The sequence below is a fragment of the Malus sylvestris genome, chromosome 16, assembly GCF_916048215.2.
Source record: "Malus sylvestris chromosome 16, drMalSylv7.2, whole genome shotgun sequence".
Taxonomy (NCBI): Eukaryota; Viridiplantae; Streptophyta; class Magnoliopsida; order Rosales; family Rosaceae; genus Malus; species Malus sylvestris.
Genome location: NC_062275.1, coordinates 9,706,507 through 9,722,275, shown reverse-complemented (window position 1 = coordinate 9,722,275; position 15,769 = coordinate 9,706,507). Strand labels below are relative to the sequence as shown.

The window sequence follows — 15,769 nt, the reverse complement described above, 5'->3', positions numbered from 1 at the left end:
ACCAAGAAACGAAAACTGAAGTAAACCATCAAGAATTGCAGAGGAGGAGAAGGATTAAACGGCTGAGGAACATGAGACTACTCTGCCAAAAAATGATGGAGAAAGACGATGAGTAATGGTCGACCAAGAAACAGAAATTAAAGTAAACCATCAAGAATTGCAAAGGAGGAGAAGGATTAAATAGCTAAGGAGCATGAAACTGCTCAGCCAAAAAATGATGGAGGAAGACAATATGGAGGAAGACGATGAGTAGGGCGATGTTCAGAATCAAACTTTGTTCCGTCTTATTTTTTTCATTTAATCGAAAGCCACATGTTAAATAAAATCAGTTTTCAAATTGAATCATTCAATAAAATAAACAAGTTGAGATATGCTTATAAGCTCTTTAATGAATTATATGTGACACTCCACTATTCATTTTCTTAAGTTTTGGGTGATTTGTTGCGCATTTAGTTTTGCCGATTTGAAATTTATTCTTCTCAACTCGTTCACACTCTAACTAGGTAATTTTGAAAGTGGCTCTCCTAAAATCGTCTCAAGTTCTTAATCATGTCATATTTGTCTTTGGACATGTGTAACATATGTCATTTTGTAAAGGATGCGAAAATGTTTTCAAGTGTCACTAGAAACCATCTCCATAGTCTTCCATGCCGTTTGGACTTTGATTTTCCTTTCTTTTGTATTTATTGTTCTGTGGTATTCGTTTTCCTTAAATCATATTGAAAATGGAGCTTTAATGAAAAGGGCTTGGACTAACAAATATTTAACTAAAAACCATCCTAAAATGTTATTTAACCAAAATGGCTCAAAGTTTAATAAAAAATCATCTAAAATTATTGTTCACGGTCCAAACTTACAAGCCCAACCAACTACAAATCTACACTTTTCGTGTGGTGGAACTTGCATATCTCGTGAGTCTTTGAAGGTTCATAGATTCTTTGACTTCTCTAACAACCACTCTCTCCGGCTCTACTCTCTCTCACTGGCTCTTTTTCCTTAGGGTGTTGTATCTTAGTAATTACCCTACTTGACTGCAACTAGATCTTCTTATTGCTCTGAAAGTGTATTTATACACTTAGACCCTCACTAGCATCATTTCTTAACTGGAATTGCTAGTTGCTTGGTTTTAAATTGTTCGTTTTTCCTTATTCTTTATCGCTTCCACTTGCGCACAAGGCTACGTCACGCTCACGTGACAGCCAACACGTCTCGACTTTTGTCGGGGTGTGTCAGTTATGTTTTGGTTTTTCCAGAAATAGTTTTTTCCAGAGACAGTGTTAGTTATTTTCTAGAAACAATGTTACTTTTTTGTTTTTCCAGAAACAGTTTTATATTTTGGTTTTTTTTTCAAGTGTTAGTTTTTCGCCGGATTGTTTCGATGGTGGTTCTAATTTTTTTCCATAAACAGTTTTAGTTTTTACACGAACATTGTATCTGATTTTTTTCCAGAAACAGTGTTTTTTTTTTGTTTCCACAAACAGTGTTATGTTTTTCCCCAAACTGTTTTTTTTTTTGTTTTTTTTTTCCAAATACAGTGTTATTTTTTTTTTTTAGAAACAGTGTTAGTTTTTCTTTGATTTGTTTCGATGATGGTTCTGGTGCGTTTTGCACTTCTTTTTCTCCAGTTTGTTCACATGGAGGTTCTAGTATGTTTTCCACATCTTTTTCGCCGATTTGTTCCGACGGAGGTTTTGGTACGTTTTCGCCGGTTTGTTTCAACAGAATTTCTACAATTGAACTTGTTTCGGCGGCTTTGCTCCGATGAATGCTTCCTCTTTCAACTTTGATTTGGTGGTTTTTGAAATGGGGGAATTTGATTCGATAGGAAGATTGAGAGTTATTATGGCGATTTCATGCTGGTTTGAGGTTGGTGAAGAGTCAGGATAATATCGAATCATTTAGGGGTATTTACGGAAGTGTAGATTTGTAGTTGGTTTGGGCTTGTAAGTTTGGACCATAGACAATAGTTTTGGATGGTTTTTTTATTAAACTTTGAGCCCTTTTGGTTAAATAACATTTTGGGATGGTTTTTGGTTAAATATTTGTTGGTCCAAGCCCCTTTCATTAAAGCTCCATTTTCAATATGATTTAAGGAAAACAAATACCACTAAACAATAAATACAAAAGAAACGAACATCAAAGTCAAAACGACATGGCAGACTATGGAGATGGTTTCTAGTGGCACTTAAAAAGATTTTTGCATCCTTTACAAAATGACATGATTAAGAACTTGAGACGATTTTAGGAGAGCCACTTTCAAAATTACCTAGTTAGAGCATGAACGACTTGAGAAGAATAAATTTCAAATCGGCAAAACTAAATGCGCAACAAATGACCAAACTTAAGAAAATGAATAGTGAAGTGTCACATATAATTCATTAAAGAGCTTATAAGCACATCTCAACTTGTTTATTTTATTGAACGATTCAATTTAAACACTAATTTTATTTAACAACATGTGGCTTTTGATTAAATGAAAAAAAAAAGATGGAACAAAGTTTGATTCTGAACATCGCCCTACTCATCGTCTTCCTCCATGCTGTCTTCCTCCATCATTTTTTGGCTGAGCAGTCTCATGCTCCTCAGCTATTTAATCCTCATTCTCCTCCGCAATTCTTGATGGTTTACTTTAATTCCTGTTTCTTGGTCTACCATTACTCATCGTCTTCCTCCATCATTTTTTGGTAGAGCAGTCTCAAGTTCCTCAACCGTTTAATCCTTCTCATCTTCTACAATTCTTGATGGTTTACTTTAATTTCCGTTTCTTGGTCGACCATTACTCATCGTCTTCCTCCATCATTTTTTAGCAGAGCAATCTCATGTTCCTCAGCCGTTTAATCATTCTCCTCCTCTAGAATTCTTGATGGTTTACTTCAATTTCTGTTTCTTGGTCAACCATGGGGTCGGTTTCTTGATGGTGCTCCATACGTATCGCCGGTTCTTGATTATTGGAGTCAAACACCACTTGAATCTGGACTACTTTTGGGTTGTTCCAGCCCTTCCCTTGGATCCCCATCGACTCCGGTGCATGGGGTGGGAGGCGTGCAAGGGCCGAAATCACCGGCTCTGGTGTCGGGGATGGGAGGGGTCATCGTTTGGTTGCGTGGACCACGCAGAATAATTTAGCGCGGAGGCCAGCAATCCAACAACGTTGCATAAGAGCGAAGCCACCGCCCAGACTTCAAATTTGTTGTATTTCTCCATTGCTCGAATTACCCACCGATGTTTTAAGACGGTGGAAGACACGGTGGTGCATGTAGCATTCCAAAGAATCGCCATAAGCCCCTGGAGTGAGGAATTTTGCAGGTTGGAACCTACATATCTTGTGATTCTTTGAAAAGGGTTCAAAGATTCATCTTCTCTAACAGCGGTTGTATACCACGGTGTTGTATGGAGAGCACTCTGCAAGGTTTGAGCAACACCGTGGTACACAACCGATGTTAGAGAAGATGAATCTTTGAACCCTTTTCAAAGAATCACAAGACATGCAGGTTCCAGCCAGCAAAATTCCTCACTCCAAGGGCTTATGGCGATTCTTTGGAATGCTACATGCACCACCGTGTCCTCCGCCATCTTAAAACATCGGTGGGTAATTCGAGCAATGGAGAAATACAACAAATTTGAAGTCTGGGCAATGGCTTTGCTCTCATGCAACGTTGTTGGATTGCTGACCTCATGCGCTACATTATTCTGCGTGGTCCACGCAACCAAACGACGCCCCCTCCCACCCCCGGCACAGGAGCAGGCGATTCCTGCCCCTGCACCCTTCCTACCCCCTGCACCGGAGCTGATGAGGATCCAAGGGACGGGCTGGAACAACTCAAAAGTAGTCCGGATTCAAGTGGTGTTTGACTCCAATAATCAAGAACCGGCGATACGTACGGAACACCATCAAGAAACCGGTCCTATGGTCGACCAAGAAACGGAAACTAAAGTAAACCATCAAGAATTGCAGAGTAGGAGAATGATTAAACAACTGAGGAACATGAAACTGCTCTGCCAAAAAATGATGGAGGAAGACAATGAGTAATGGTCGACCAAGAAACGGAAATTAAAGTAAACCATCAAGAATTGCAGAAGATGAGAAGGATTAAACGGCTGAGAAATATGAGACTGCTCTGCCAAAAAATGATGGAGGAAGACGATGAGTAATGGTAGACCAAGAAACGGGAGTTAAAGTAAACCATCAAGAATTGCAGAGGAGGAGGAGGAGGATTAAATAGCTGAGGAGCATGAAACAGCTCAACCAAAAAATGATGGAGGAAGACGTCATGGAGGAAGACGATGAGTAGGGTGATGTTCAGAATCAAACTTTGTTCCATCTATTTTTTTTCATTTAATCAAAAGCCACATGTTGTTAAATAAAATTAGTGTTCAAATTGAATCGTTCAATAAAATAAACAAGTTGAGATATGCTTATAAGCTCTTTAATGAATTATATGTTACACTTCACTATTCATTTTCTTAAGTTTTGGGTGATTTGTTGCGCATTTAGTTTTGCCGATTTGAAATTTATTCTTCTCAACTCGTTCACACTCTAACTAGTAATTTTGAAAGTGGCTCTCCTAAAATCGTCTCAAGTTCTTAATCATGTCATATTTGTTTTTGGACATGTCTAACGTATGTCATTTTGTAAAGGATGCAAAAATGTTCTCAAGTGTCACTAGAAACCATCTTCATAGTCTGACATGTCGTTTTGACTTTGATGTTCGTTTCTTTTGTATTTATTGTTTTGTGGTATTCGTTTTCCTTAAATCATATTGAAAATTGAGCTTTAATGAAAAGGGTTTGGACCAACAAATATTTAATCAAAAATCATCCTAAATGTTATTTAACCAAAATGGCTCAAAGTTTAATAAAAAATCATCCAAAACTATTGTTCATGGTCCAATCTTACAAGCTCAACCAACTACAAATCCACACTTTTCGTGTGGTGGAACTTGCATATCTCATGAGTCTTTGAAGAGGGTTCAAAGATTCTTTTGACTTCTCTAACAACCACTGTCTCCGGCTATAGTCTCTCTCTCTGGCTCTTTTTCCTTTTTTCTATCCTTGCCAATCAAATTCCCTATTTTTCCTCTCTCACTGGCTCTTTTTCCTTTTTCCTGAGTGGTAGCAGTGAGAATATACTTCTATGAATAATATATATAGGGTGGTAAGTTTCAACTTTTGTCCTTAGATTTTGTTAATTAACAGAATCATCAACATTCTGTTGCAAGGTTATTTTGGTAACTAGGATTGGGAGTCTGACACCAGACAACATAGTCATAAGCTATCAACATTAAGCATTTAATACAAAATTTGATGGGAAAATATTTGACAAAGTTGAAATGCCAACCTGAATGGCAGAAGCAATGACTATAATGAAACCCGGAGGAATCTTCAAGTCTTTCGCTGTCCTCCTCACAAACACCACAATCTCCGAGTCAGGGTCTGTCACCAAAACCACTAAACATCAAAACCCAAGTTTCAAAATTTGAAATAAAAAACACAAACAAAAACGAAAATTTAGAAAAATCCAGAGAAATACCAGATGGGTTCCAAGTGAAGCAGTCTTTGAACCTTTGGCCGTCGATGACGAGGTCCAAGCGAATTGGTACCAAATTCTGAGTTGTTGGCCTGCCCTAGTGTGATATTTGTCAACACAATCAAAACTTACCAGGAAATTTTTCATCTTTTCCATGAAAAATAAAAAAAAATTCCAGGAAATTGAAGACGAAAAGCAAAAACTTCAGAGAATTCGAAAAAAATTAGAGCAAGAAGTAAGAAACTCACATTCTGAACTTGGCAGGGCCTTTAGAGGAAGTCGATAGGTTGAATATCATAGTGCGCGACGAACAAAACTAACAAAAATAAGAATATTATTAAACAAGCGAGAATGCTAGAACGGCTACAAAACCCTAAGAGACTACATTGTGAATAACTTAATTCTCAAACTAAATTACAAGCAATATTTATAGATAACCAAACCTAAGAAACCCTAACTCAGATGGGCTAGGCCCAAATCCTAAACTAACAAGTAAAACCCAAATATTAAAATAAACCTAAATACTAATATTTTCCAACACTCTCATTAAACTGATGGGGGTACACGACATGGGTTTGCCAAAGTAGATGTGGATGCAAAACTCCAAATTCCAATGCCAATGTCAATATCGATGCCGATGCCGATACTGATACTGATACCAATACCGATGCCGATACTAATGTCAATATCAATATCAATACCGATGCCAATGTCAATACCCAATCCAAGTTCAAGCTACCATGCCCAATGCAACCTTTAAACAACCAAATTGTTTTCCTTCCTTTTTTTTTCTTCCTTCTTCCTTCTTTTTGTTCCTTCTGTGCGAACATCCAGCATATCTTTCTATTTGCCTATTTTTTCCTTCTGTGGAAACCAACAACATCAGCCTTTTTTTTTTTTGCGGGTGTACGGTTGTGGACGGATTCAGATGCAGTTGTGAGACTACACAATTTCAGACTTTTTCCTTGCAAACAATCAATACCAACTAACAAATCTAAAACGAAAACACAAACAGCGCAAGCGGACTAAAACAAAACTTATACAAACAAATTGGCACACATCAACAGCAGATTAAATCCCGAAGGATCCAACCTGCTCTGATACCAAGTTGAATATCAAAGTGTACGACGAACAAGACTAACAAAAATAAGAATATTATTAAACAAACGAAAATGTCGGAACAATTACAAAACCCTAAAAGACTATATTGTGAATGACTTAATTCTCAAACTAAATTACAAGCAATGTTTATAGAGAATTAAACCTAAGAAACCCTAACTCGGATGAGCTAGGCCCAAATCCTAAACTAACAAGCAAAACCCAAATACTAAAATAAACCTAAATACTAATATTTTCCAACACTTTCATGGCTTTCTCCTCTCTTTATCCTCTCTTTCTCTCTCCTTCCACCAATTTACTAAATTTCGGAGCGACTGACATGCCCGACCCGACTCCGACTCTTCTTTTTCTTCTTTTCGGCTTCAGGCTCCGTGATTCCTTCTGCTTTTGTTTTGTTTCCCGAAAACACCCTTCCAGATGCGTTCTTCCTTAATCTTTTATTGACGGGTTTGGCAAGTTGCGGGTACGTTTGAACCCGATGTCTTATGATCCATTAACCCAACATTTGATTGGGTTGGGCCAATGCGGTCCTACCCGCCAGTTTTTTTTTTTTTTTTGGTTCCCTCCCTCCCGCCCGTTGTGGATCAACATTTACTGGAACAAAAGTTAGAAAATAATTTTTTTTTTTTTTTTTTACAAGCAGTGTTTTACACTAAATTACACTAAGGAGAAAAGAGAGGAATTGAACTTGAGACGCAATGAGTTAAAAATTAATGCTTTAACTACCAGGACAATTCACCACTTGCGTTTAATTATTTCTATTATTTACAAGCCAAATACTAACTAAATAAACAAACTTGTATTTTTTGTTGAGTTTTCTTTCTAAAAATGTAATATTCTAAACAATTCTAATTTACAAGAAGGGTGATTAGAACATTTTTTTTATTGAAAGGGGATTAAAACTTGAGTAGAAGGGAACGGGCACACCAACTTAACCAATTGGCGTGATATTTGCATACTTATTTCTTGGACTTTTAAAATACAAATTTTCAATACGTTTTTCTTCATAACTTATCTTTGAACTTAATCCAAATTAGTGAGTGGAAGATCATGGCCCATATAGTCCAACAGGGAAATAATTTAACTTATGAAATTGCGTTGACTCTCTATTTGTAGTTTAGGTGGTGCTATCCACATATTTCATTTTACCTCCTACACATTTCATGTTAATTTATATCCTTTAATCTTCTTCAATATATTCCACACTACAACAAAAAATTGAAAAAATTGTGTGAAAGGTAAAAACAGGAGTGTAAATAACATCACCCTTTATAACCTAATACTTTTCCAACTATATTGACTCTCTATTGTAACCCACCAAATTCACATCTCTTGATGTTCAAATTATGCCCATAGCAAGGGAATAGCTTGCATATAGCCTTTGTTCCATACCTCTTTTTCTATCTTTTAAATGACTAGTTACGTGATAAGAGATATAGTTATGAAACGGAGACATAAGTTTTCAAGTGATGATTTGAGCTGGTATGGTTTGGTTCTCACATTGTTGATTGGGGTTGAACCGGTAAGGGTTGGGGTACCTAACACAGTGACACTCTAGACCTTGGATAGATTTCCAACATGACATCATTGATGAGGATGACTTGGTAGCTAATTAAACTTTTATAATTCCCTTGGTGGTCACACAATTTTAATCAATAAGGAAGATCATTGCCCCATTTGCCATTTGCCATTTGCCATTTTTCTCTGATTATCAATTTAGGTCCCTTAGTACTGCTCATGATGTAATGTAACCTAGTGGTTGCTTCATCTAAGTTGGCCTGCCAAGAATGTAACAAGAATAAATAAAAGGGTTTTGTGGACAATAAACTTTAAGCTTAGCAGCTGAAGAGAATCTTCAGCTATTTTCGATTGTATGCACATAACAAAAGAGATAGATACAAGTAGATACGCAACCGGTTCAAATTTTCTTTAACCGTTGAGATTATGAAAAATAGGGTTTAGCTTCCTAGTAATTTTTGAGACACCACCACCACGTTTCAAGAAATTGGGTGGTCAATGTTTCCACTTCTTAACATTATTATTGAGATCAAAATTATGATGTTTATAACTTTATCATCTATCTGTGAATTAATCCAAGTTAATTTCTGCAATCAAAACGATAGGAATCATGAGCATGATGGCGTGCACGTCTAAGCTCACCAACACGTGTAGCATGCAAGTGATGTCTTTGATGAGGAACATGTTGCTAATTATAATTCTTCATCACGGGAATTAAAAGGCAACAATCTTGTTGTGACAAGGGACTTTAAACCACATCAATTCCCACCTAACAACGCGAAAAGCACAGAAGAGGAAAAAAAGGAAGTGCACAAGGAAAAATAAAGACCAAGTATGGTCCTATATTAGCAAACCCTCATAGCAATATTTCAAAAGCCCCATGTTTTCCTTCACTTTTACTTCTGGAATAAGTGGGTTTGATGTGGATTTTGAAGATGCTTCCGAGAAATACAAGTACAAAAATACAACTGTTATGACACGGGTGTACTAATTTGGCTTAAATAAGATTATGAAAAAAGAAAAGAAAATGCAACTGTTATAATAGTTTCAAACTTTCTTTTCTTTTTTTAATTTGATGTGGGTTGTAATAGTTTCAAACTTTCTCTCCTCTTTTAATAATTATGAAAAAAGAAAAGAAAATGCAACTGTTATATATGTGATAATGTACACAAGATTGGCTTTAGCCAAAATATGTATTAAATCTGATTTCTTTTGAGTAAGAAGTTATAAACCACCACTAAGACAAAAAATATTTATCTAAGAATGACCAAAATATAATTCAACTAACATCTGTCTGCTCTGGTGATCTTCATCCTTTTCACTGTGGTCAAGAATATCCTGTGTTTCAAAGCCAAAATATGAGAAACACAATGTTAGGACACAAGTATTATGAAAAATGGAGGAGAGGTTGGTAATGGAAATAGAGTTACTAAACGCCTATTGGATAACCATTTCGTTATTTGGTTACCAAACTAGCAGTCCTAGGGTTATGCGTACTTACTCCCAAGGCACATCTCCAACTAGCATCCAGTCCCCTTCTTGATCTTCGTAAGTTAACACATGATATTTGTCCAAATGAAAATGATTATTCTCGGGACCTGCTCCCAAAAAATAGTGCCCAAATTAAAATACATAAATAAAAAGCAAACCCAAATATGATTTGATCTCATAAACAGGTGGTCCTATAATAAGTTTTTTAATTTTAGAAAAAAAAAATGAACTTACATAGAATGGTGGTCTTGAACATGAGGCAAAGAGATGAAATCAAAGCGGAATAACCATCATGGTCAAACAAATTCAATTTTCTACCAATTGGAACGCCCTCCAGGTAGACCTTCACAAATAAGGAGGGATGACGCCTGTTGTCTGCTCCTCTCCCTGCAAGTGTGCTCCTCAAGATAGATTTGATTGGTGGCCAGTTTATCAGTGCTTGCTCCCTGAAAAAATGTCATCAACTTTCAGTCATAACATATATACATAGTTAAATATTAGTTTATATATATATGTGTGTGTGTGTAAACCACAAAAGCCAACCGAGATGAGGACTTTTTGCTCGTCAGAAAAGGAAAAAAATAGAATGGTGGTTTTTCATACATACCTTGGGGTTGAAGTGGAAGACAAGTCACTGTGATGAGAAGGAGAGATGCTGAGGCCAAGTCTCAGATCAGTGCTCAAATCTGTTCTGGTGATGCTGAGGCTATTGCAGTAATTTCCATTGATTTTCCGAGAAAGAGAGGAAGAAGATGATGAGGCAGTAGGGCTAGGAAGATGATGATCAGGATGGTTGCTGCTATCTATTGAAGAAGATGATGAATAAGCTGCAGCTTTTCTTCCCATTTTCTACTCAGATGTGTTGAGAAACTTCAAAGTGAAAATGCATAAAAAGCCGCTATCTCAGGCCGTGAATCTATGTGCATAATATATATACACACACAACGACACCGGAAAAGAGATGTAGTCAAATCCCAAACAAAAGACTAGTCAGTTTGATATATTTTGTTACAAGGGTGGCCCACCATGTCCATGCAACCTATCCCACGTGGATTCATTTCTCCAATTAAAAAAAAAATTCAATGCCTAATTTGGACAACTCTCACATCATATGAAGCCAATGTTAAGTTAATAAATCCATAATATGATAATCTTATGTCTTTGTGAGAAATATTTTGCGAATGACCGTGGTGAAACATTCATACATTAATTTTTCGCCTAAAAATATACCAAATAGTTTGGTACCTAAATTAAATTTTTATTTAAAACCAAATAACCTACTCAGGCTCTAACAGGTGGAAAAAGTTATCAAGTATTCAATTAACTTAAAGGAATCAAATATTTAATCTCCTTTTACCTAACATATAATACTTGTCTATCTATTTATTCTGGTCCTGGTAATTTACTGACCATCTTCCCCAAAGGTGAAATCTTTTCCCATTTTTCTTTTTTATTTCTGGTCATGTTTCTGTGTAATTAACCATGCATGCTTGGCAATCAAATTGCATGCAGGCCCTCCTTGATTATAAAGTTGGAGAGTAGATAAAATGTTAATTTAATCACATTCAATGTCCCACTTCCAGATTGTACAATTTTTTGAAAGCCCCCAATCAAATTGAATATACATACAGAGGCTTTTAATTAATTCATGTGTGCTACTCAGTTTGCTGTTAAGGAGAAATGTTCAATTCAACGGCTGCAGGGGCTCTTTCTGCTGTACGGTTGTGAGTTCATAAGTGAATGACAGAGAGTAATTTTTAGAGTTTTTTTTTTTTTTTTTTTTTTTCTCTTTAATGCAGCTCTAGGTCCTAGATGCTCGTTTTACAGAAGGTTTAGAAAGAAGGGTGTCGATCGGATTGAGAAATCATTGTGTGTTACTCTTTTTTTTTTAAGTAATAAACTGTATTTTCTTAAGCAGTTTCAACATAAAAACGCCTATATGCTAATAGAGTCCGAAGATCAAATAATGAATAGGTACAACTAATTCAAGGTAATACTGAAAGGGGAGTATAAAACAATTGTATCCAAATATAAAATCGTTGTATACTACATATTAACTTATTATATCATGTGACAGTGTTTCAATACCATGCAATAATCTTTTATAGTTAAATGATGACATCCATATATAGGGCCATAGAGACAACTTAGACATACTTGGATTGGTTAATGTCTCCCTTCTCAATAATAATTGTGTTTTAGAAACTATGTTAAACAAATTTAAGAGCTTATAAAATATTAATCTAGAGCTTTATCCAGACACAATGGACCAACCAAACCAAGGGTGGGGCAGACAACTGTTTCTTTATTCTCTAAGAACCCTAGCCCTTTATAAGAAATAAGAATATAAGAACAATATGAAGGAAAGATGAGGAAGCAAAGGCAGTTTGCTTAGTGCCTAGTGGAGACAAACAAACAGTTAATAAAGTAACAATCTCGTCTTTGGAGAGCAGCTGATCTGCCTTCTTGCCCTTTTTCTCCCTTTTTTTTATTTTTAAATTATCTTTTACGATTTGTTACTAATCATATTTTATTTTATGATTAAACACACATAGTAAATATATAATTTTGTTAATATAGGATTAACAGATCTTTTGGGACAGCCTTCAGCGGCCATGCACATACCTTGTTCCCTTCACATTACTCCTTCTCAGGCATAGGCTCATGGTGATGAGCCACCCTAAAAATTCTGTAAGATATTAGTAATGATAACAACAAATTAGTTACTTAATATATGTATTATGTGTATAATAAAGTGAAGTGATTGCTTTCCCACCCATCAGACAAAATCTACCCCCTTCAATACTAATTTCTTGTTGGCACCTTTAATTATATTTCTCACGTGACATATTATTTAACATAAAATTGAACCTAAAATTTTTCTTGACTAATTAAACATTTTGATATATGAAATATGAAATTTTGTAGATTCAAAAAACTCATTAATATCAACGTCATATGTACGCATGATAATAGTCAGATGTTTGATGATATTATTGTATTAGATTCTATTTTATTAGAGCGACACGTGTGCCATTTGGTATCGGTTGGTGTAATAATGCAAGAGGTAAAAGATAAGGTTAAGGGGAGATTAAAGCAAAAAGAGTGAGAGAGGGGACGAGGGGAGGCAAAGGCGGAACATGAAGGTTTTAAAGTTATAAAAAGTTCAAAAGTCGTAGGAGGTTCGATTGAGGTGTTTGATAAATTGCTTGAGTTCAAAGACTTTTGAACTAATCCAAGAGACCAAGACTACGTCTCTCAAAAGCCAAGACATGAACCCAACTTTATCAAACATGCAATCAACTAAATTCCGCACTCAACGCCTATAAACCCACCACTTTCTCCCTCTCTCTCTCTCTCTCTCTCTCTCTCTCTCTCTCTCTCTCTCTCGTTTGCAAAACTAATGCAGAAATACATGCACTACATGAGCATCTAATACACGTGCAGAAGAATATAGGATTTGTTATGTGAAACGAGTAACATATTTAAATTAATTATTTTAAGATCAATACATGCTTCCACAAATCCTTGTTTCAATTTTAGCCCTCACACATGCATGACCAGTTGTCATGTTTTTGTAATCATCCCATTAATTTGAGAGGTGCCGGCCGTGACCTAATTGTTCATACTCATGAGATTTTCTTTTATTATTGTGGATGAGTATTCAATTAACATAATTCATATAACCTAAGCTACGGTCTAGAAATTACTCATTTGAGCACTAGAACTTTATTTAAGATGTACAATCTCGAAACAAATAGAGTGCATGTAAGCGCCAATCATGTGTTACGCCAGCACTTGAAGGCTCCACAGTTGCTACACACATGAAAGACTATGATAGTATCATGCATGCATGATTGACGTTAGCACAGCTCCTTCCAGATTTTTATATATGTACATGTACATATATGCAATGACCATATATGCATCATCATTATCAACGACCTAACATATTTCCAACAATCGTTCTTACTTGGTTTGAGCAAATCTGTCACACGTTAAAAAAAAACAGTTCAATTATATATCTTGTTTTGCTCCAACAATCCAACAATGTGATCTTCTTTTTATGTAAGTCATAGGTTATTTATTGATGCGACCAAGGAAATCATTCACAAAGTCACAGTTTATCTAAATGTATTAAATTGTTTGCATCATACATGTCACAGACGGGAAGTGCAAGTCTGGATCTCAAAAACGAGTGGAGTTAGATTCACACGCCCCAAAAACCCCCTTCCCCCTTCAAATTTGGGATGGTTTTGGCAAGTAAAGGGCACCTAAATTTAATTTGTTTATTTGTTTTGGGGTGGGTGGGGGACAGGTAGGCAAGCTTGGTCCTGAAGAAAGGTTTAGGGTCCAAAGGAAGAGTGAGTGAGGGATAGAAGATTTGGGGTTGTAGCAAACAAGGAGGGGTATGAGAAAAGGTTGTTCCCCCTATGTTGCTTCGGTCTGGCACAGTGCTTCTGCCATACATATCTTTATCTTACTTCAATGACATTGATCTTCATGTTAATCACTTTGTGTACATCTCAAGCATACATACGTCTATAGTGTATACATATAATAAATATATAAATACATACATATTTTATGTTAATATTGCTTGGCTTTTGCATTTCTTATTAACGGTTAATCACAGTATGATACATATATACAACCGATCACTAAAAAGATACTAAAAGAATAAATGTCTAATTGTGATTCGACTCATTTATAAATATAGAAGGAGTTAAGTGCTTCTATATGAAAAACGCTTTTAAATTCCATATACCATGGCAACTCACCGTATATATATTAACTAAAACCAAAAAACGTACCAAGTTGAGATTCGTTAGTAATGAAAATTAATGATTCTTTTTTATTTTTTTGCAAGAAAAATTAATAATTTTTTTTTATATATAAAGAGCCAAGTATTTTCGAGCAGCTCATCATATATAGAGAGGTAGCTACTCACTCGCTTTCAATTTGTTCCAAGCTGGCCTTTGCCAAAGCTCCCAACATCTAATTACCACTGCCCCCATAGTCACCTACAAAATGTCATTTTCTTATCCATTTCTTTTCTTCTTTAAGCTCCCACAATTTATAAACCCAATAAAGGTCATGCATGGGCAACTGAGGCACCGAAGAATCCCTCTCTTTTCTTTGCAACTTTATTCTCTCGTCCAATTCCAAGCTGTATTCAGTGTGTTTTATGTCATTGCTAATTATTCATTTAATCACCCCAATTCCTACTAATCTAGATATATATAGAGCTTAATCTCACTTCTTTTTCTAGTCCTCCTTCTCGTTCTCGGTCAAATATAGCAAGGTATTATTTGAGTTGAGTTGCCCCACCTACGCAATGTCTCCTTCCCGTGGCTGATTTACTTACTGCATCGCTGGAGTGGGGGCATGAACACGATCCCTTTTCTAGCCTTTGCTTTGTGTGTTTTCTTAATGCATATATTCTTTGTCAGGAGACCTTTTCCTGATTTATTCTACAAATCACAACTATATCATCGCTCCTATTCCTCCCAATTATGACAGGACGTTATATATTCTGAATTATTTTAATTTAAAAGTTTGAAATTCAAACTCAAGTGTATAACAGTGAAAATATTTATCGTCTAACTGGCAAAACTTGCATATGTAATCCTATTACTTTTAACTTAGTTTACTTTCTTTTTGTTCCTCTCAGTTGGGGTGGCAGCCCTATGCTTAAATTCTTGAAACTCCTCGATCAATGTGTATAAGTAAAATGGGAAATGTGAAAACTAATTGATGTTTAGTGCATTAAGAAAAAAACATGAATCGGGTTTGGACCCAAAGAAAAAAAAAAGGATTTGCAGTTCTCAACAGCTCAGCTCACCTCACCTAACCTGGGGTCAGCCCAAGTAGAACTCATTTTAGGCTTTTAGCCCAATTCACAAAGAAAGCTCAATGTGTTTTTGGATATGGTTGTAAATGCGCACGAAATAGTTCTAGTTTGCAGGTGAGTGCTACTACGCCCACCTCATTTTCTTATTTTCTCATCCTATTTTATTTTTTTCATCCACCAAATGTGTTAAAAGAAGAAAACACTCTTTTCTCACCCACCAACATTCCTAAAATACCCTAATGTGATTTCAGCCCTCGACG

The 15,769-nt window shown here is 36.0% G+C and overlaps 1 protein-coding gene across 1 annotated transcript; it reads right to left on the bottom strand.

Annotated features, from left to right (window-relative positions):
* Nucleotides 1–9,292: 9,292 nt before the first annotated feature.
* LOC126606588 (auxin-responsive protein IAA31-like) lies at nucleotides 9,293–10,613 on the bottom strand. Its single transcript, XM_050273982.1, has 4 exons — nucleotides 10,263–10,613; nucleotides 9,890–10,101; nucleotides 9,666–9,762; nucleotides 9,293–9,502 (listed from the first exon to the last, which is right to left on the bottom strand). The coding sequence occupies exons 1-4, from the start codon at nucleotides 10,499–10,501 to the stop codon at nucleotides 9,448–9,450; spliced, it is 603 nt and encodes a 200-aa protein (XP_050129939.1). The 5' UTR covers nucleotides 10,502–10,613; the 3' UTR covers nucleotides 9,293–9,447.
* Between the last annotated feature and the right edge of the window lie 5,156 nt (nucleotides 10,614–15,769).

Excerpts from the sequence above, each read along its gene's own strand:
- LOC126606588 (XM_050273982.1), bottom strand. The coding sequence starts at position 10,501 with ATGGGAAGAAAAGCTGCAGCTTATTCATCATCTTCTTCAATAGATAGC. Across the intron at positions 10,102-10,262 it reads TCTTCCACTTCAACCCCAAG|GGAGCAAGCACTGATAAACT; the intron begins GTATGTATGAAA and ends ACATTTTTTCAG. Across the intron at positions 9,763-9,889 it reads GTTCAAGACCACCATTCTAT|GTCCCGAGAATAATCATTTT; the intron begins GTAAGTTCATTT and ends TTTTGGGAGCAG.